The 5,233-nt window shown below is 43.4% G+C and overlaps 1 protein-coding gene across 1 annotated transcript; it reads left to right on the forward strand.

Moving 5' to 3' along the window:
• Nucleotides 1-2,622: 2,622 nt before the first annotated feature.
• LOC112505156 lies at nt 2,623-3,483 on the forward strand. Its single transcript, XM_025109103.1, has one exon. It carries the CDS (start codon nt 2,623-2,625, stop codon nt 3,481-3,483), a length of 861 nt encoding a protein of 286 aa, XP_024964871.1.
• The last annotated feature ends 1,750 nt before the right edge of the window (nt 3,484-5,233 follow it).

The raw sequence follows: 5,233 nt of genomic DNA on the forward strand, positions 1-5,233 counted from the left end.
GAACTCTCTGGCTTATACTCTCAAGTCATAGCCAGAAAGGGGAAGATGAGGTCCAACGCTGCTGGACCATCTGCTGCTCCAGCAATCCTTGAAGTTTAAGCTGAAGCTCCTAGAGTTAAAGCTGAAGCTAAGGTTGCCCAAGCTATTCCAAACTCTGGTGAAGCTGCTATAGCTGAGGAAGTTAATGTCATCCCTAGGGATGATGATCTTCCCATCACCTTTGCACCTGTTGTTGGTGATGATGATGATGATGATGAAGATGACGAACCTGATCTTCTAGACCCCGACAATGACCTAGATGGTGATGATGATGACGATGATGATGAAGATGACTTCACCATCCAGTATCAAAAGCCAACAACCGCCACCAAGGGAGTCGCCCTCAAGGATTCTGCATCCTAGGGGGGAGCAAAGGGAAGAAGAGTTCGCTCCATCAACGAACCAGGACCCTAAGTCGAAAGGCAAAGGCGTTGCTGAAGAAGGGAACCTGAATGTATTATTTAACATTCCTCAACCCTTGTTTGAAGACTCTACCTCTCAGGTGGTAGTCACTTCTCTTTATCAGCTTTAGATTCCATCAACTACCTGCGGTCGACTGGAGTGGGTCCTTGAAAACCTGATCTCCAGTGCTCCCACCTACTAGAAGATGGCTCAGCTAAAGGAGTCACTCGACCAGACTAGAGTAAAAATTCCTATTTATACCTCTAGTGGTGGTGAGTTCGACTTCCTTTCAGAAGCTGAAAGACTTGAAGCATTAAGGGCTGAAGAAGAGCTAGGGCTGAAGAAGAGCTAGAGCTTCAGAAGAAACATACTGAAGACAGCTTAAAGCTGGCCAAGTCACTAGCTCAAAAGATTCTCCCAAAGAGAAAGTCCAAGAAGAAGGTGAACGTTGTCCAAGCCCAAGCTAAACTTCTTTCTCTTTCAGAAGCTGAGCACGAGAAAAACTTGAAGCTGGCTGAGCGGGACAAGCACTGGAGTGAAGCAAAGCTAAAGAAGAGAATCAGTCCTCACCTGATCAAGAGCGTCAGCATCAGCGGAAGATCTAAAGACGGTGGAACTCTTGTCTTAATGCTCATCACCAGGGACAATCTTGATGCCATCACCTAGTACCCTTCCTACTTTAGCTGATATGGATACAGCGAATGGCTGGAAATCAGGCAAGCCATTCAGCGATCCAAGTCAAGACATAAGCCGATTATCGAAGACATCATCAACGATCTCATCAAAAGGATGTCCAGGTATGTCGCAGTCCCTGACAGGCCCTTTCTGAATAAAGGTGGAAGGAAGAAGAAAAAACTCTCTACTCCTAATGATGGACCATTCCTAAAGAACGAACATGAAACAAGGTTCTCCTTAAATGAAATTCTGAAGAAACATGAGAGTAAAGACATTTCTATGTTGAATTGATGCAAAAATATTCATTCATTTTCAATATAAATTCCCCCTTATGATGAAAATGAGGAGCATTTACATCATACACTAAAATGAATGATCCTTGTAGGAATGTCGTCAATTCATAAAAAGTTAAGCAAATCTTTTCAAATTCATTTACATAATCTTTTTGGATTATGAAGGTGAGGGAAAGAACCAGATTCAACTTATGAACCTGTTTTCAATCTTTATAAAAGATTGGCATATGAATATAACTGATATATTCAGTACAACAAATATACTTCATATATGAGACTTTTTAATGTTCATCTTAGCAGGACTTCTATTTAATCATTGATAGCTTTAAGAAGCGTATCTATGAATGTTACGATAGAATAACAAATATTCTATAAATATGTGCAGTGAAGAAATGATAAAGCAACTAATGCTTCAGATTAAGCTCAAGAAGATAAACAGTATGGACTACACATCAGACTCAATATGTGATCAATAAGACTCAAGGGGGGACACTTCTCTTTTGATAGATAAATGAGTAGTTGGTGGGGTTATGACGAGAGTTGGCCTGGGCTTTGCCTGTTTCAATATTAGTCTCCAAAGAATTGAGAACTAATAGATTGTGTGGTTGCCTGGAGTATAGTATATAGATTAGGATTCTTTTAATCTTCTAATCCAGGACACAACTCTCATCAATTCTTTTAACTCACTTCAACTACCCCACTCATTTTCATTTTCAGCTCTGTACACAAACCCATTTTGCATGTAAGCTCACTCAAATATGGTTGTCTTCTTGGGTAGGGCTGTCAGTTCTGATAGTCTATAAAGGTATTTTTGTTAAGCTCTCAATCCCTCCTAAAAAAATTTACGTTGTAAGCTTATTTGATCACAAATGATTGATCAAAGAAAATATTGCAATTATGCACAATTGATCAGATGAAAATTGATCAAGAATAATTTTGCAATTAAGTCTTAGCCAACCGATTATCTCCTATATTTAGGAATAGATATTCACCATTTATTTAGAGATAATCTTGTATTTTATATGTATATCTTTTCCTGATTTGTAGCTTGTATTCTTCCCTATATATAGGGCATTCATAATCAATAATAGGCATTGAATCTTTATACCAAAACAAGCCTTTATGGTATCAGAGCTACGATCTGATATCTCTCTTCCTCCTTTTTTTCTTTCCGATCTCTGAACCCTAACCGGATTCCTCCGGCTGCGCCACCATGACCAACGAAACCGCCGCACCATCTACTAAAGAAGTCTCTCTCCACCCGGCGTACTCAGTTACGAACATCCAAACCAAGATTCGCACATTGGACGGAACGAAGGTAACCTATTCTTCCTGGGTTAAACTCTTTCGCCTCCATGTTGTTGCGTACAAAGTCTCTGATCACATCGATGGTTTAGCCCCTACAGCCGCTAACACATCACAATATGAACAGTGGAAAGAACTTGATGTGTTGGTCCTTCAATGGATTTACAGCACAGTTTCTGATGATTTGTTCAATCGTATCCTGGATTCGACTGCAACAGCCTTAACGGCTTGGACAAAGCTCGAAAAGATCTTCTTGAGCAACAAAAAGTCTCGCGCTGCAGCACTCGAGACTAAGTTCTGTAATCTCACCCTCATAGCCTGCTCCTCCATTGACGATTACTGTCAAAAACTGACTGATTTGGCAAATCAGCTCTCCGATGTTGATCAGCCTGTTTTCGAATCGCGGCTCGTTCTTCAACTTGTCCGTGGACTCCCAGCCGAATACAACACCATAGCCTTTTTGATCAACCAGCAGGGCATGGATTGGGACCAGGCTGTCTCCATGCTTAATGATGAAGTCATTAGACTCGAAGCACAAAAAGGGTCCCAAACGACGGTTCTTGCCGCTCCAACAGCGCCGCCATCTGCCAACCCTTTGCTGAACTCTACTCAACAACCTAATGGATCTTATTACTCTTCTCAACGACGCGGTGGCAGCCGGGGTCGCGGTGGCTCCTTCAATCGTCGGGGCAGGGGTCGGGGAGGCCGCCAACAGCAGAACACTTCTTCGTGGCGGGGGCAACAGCCTTCTTTTCCTAACTGGGCTTAGTGGACGCCTCTTCCCTATCCATACCCGACCCAGCAGCAATGGCAGCCCAGTCCACAGTCTGCTCCTCCGGCTCACTATGCCGGCTCTCCTCAAGCTCACTTTGCCGGTTACACTCCGGCCCAGTTCTTTCCCTATCAACAGCCTGTTTACAACCCTTTGAGTCCATCAGATTTAAGTGCTGCCATGGCCAATTTGCAGGTCAACTCTTCCAACACAGCTTGGACTTCGGATGTTTTGGATACTGGAGCCGAGGCCCACGTCACAAACGACCAAGGTAAAATTTTACTCCCTGATTCTTCTCCTGTTTGTCGTAATATTTTGGTCGGTAATGGCATGTTGTTACCAATTCACGGATCAGGTACGGGCTTTCACCCTTTACCCAATTGAACCTACATCCTCCCAAATATCCTTTACAGCCCCCACATAATTAAAAATCTTATTTCCGTTAGACGTTTTACTCGAGATAATCAAGTGTCTGTCGAATTTGACCTGTTTGGTTTTTCTTTGAAGGACCTCAAAACTAAGAAGACACTTTCTCGCCACAATAGCACCGGGAGTCTCTACACGTTCACACCTCCTCAACTGCCGCCTCAAGCCACGTTTCTTGCCTCCCACCACCTACCTTGGCATAATTGTTTAGGGCATCTCGGGGCGCAAGTTCTAGATATTTTAAATCGCAATTTTAATTTTCAATGTCATAAGGACAACTGTCATCATATTTGCAATTCCTGTCAACTATCCAATAGTAAAAGATTGCCGTTTTATTCCTCTAATACATTCACTTTTGCTCCTTTTGATATTATTCATTGCGATTTATGGACTTCGCCAATACAAAGTCAAACAGGATATAAGTATTACATGGTTTTAATTGACAACTTCTCACACTTTGTGTGGGTTTATCCCCTGAAATATAAATCTGAAACCTTTCCAACCTTCGCCAAATTCCACCAATTAATCCTCACCCAATTTCACCGCMAAATAAAAACTTTCCAATGTGATTTAGGGGGTGAATTTGACAATTTAGSCTTCAAATCTTTTGCACATCAACATGGCTTACTCTTCCGATTCTCGTGCCCTCAAACCTCCTCCCAAAATGGCCGAGCCGAACGAATGATTCGTCGACTAAATGACGTCATTCGCGCTCTCTTAATTCATGCAAATCTGCCTCCATCATTTTGGGTAGAAGCCTTACACACTGCCACTTACCTTCACAATATTTTACCAACTAAACGCCTCAACTTTTCTACCCCTACCTTTGCTCTTTACCTCCACCACCCTGATTATGAACACTTACGAGTGTTTGGATGTGCATGTTATCCCAATACATCTGCCACCCAACCCCATAAACTCCACCATAGGTCTGTGCGTTGTATTTTCCTAGGGTACCCACCCGACTTTCGTGGCTACCGTTGCTTTGACCCTACTACGGGCAAAGTACACATATCCCGACATGTGACCTTCGATGAGCATGTGTTTCCCTACACCATTCCCCAATCACCCGCCTCGTATACCTTTTTGGACGATTCCCCACCACCCGGTTTTACCTTCCAAAGGCCCTTACCACACCCCACACTTACTCCGGCTGCTGCCTTTTATCCTTTAACATATTCCCGCCGACCCCGTCCACCTCCCAATGCAGCACCTACCACTCACCAACAGCCCGTCCCACCTCAGCCCACTCCTCCACCCGTTACTCAGCCCAAAACGCCTACCCCCACCCAACACCCCATGACAACCCGGTCCAAATCCC

Source organism: Cynara cardunculus, unplaced genomic scaffold (assembly GCF_001531365.2).
Source record: "Cynara cardunculus var. scolymus isolate 2C unplaced genomic scaffold, CcrdV1 Un_Scaffold_8752, whole genome shotgun sequence".
In the NCBI taxonomy this organism is placed as follows: domain Eukaryota; kingdom Viridiplantae; phylum Streptophyta; class Magnoliopsida; order Asterales; family Asteraceae; genus Cynara; species Cynara cardunculus.

What these genes read in the sequence shown, in the direction of transcription:
- LOC112505156 (XM_025109103.1), top strand. Translation starts at nt 2,623, where the DNA reads ATGACCAACGAAACCGCCGCACCATCTACTAAAGAAGTCTCTCTCCAC.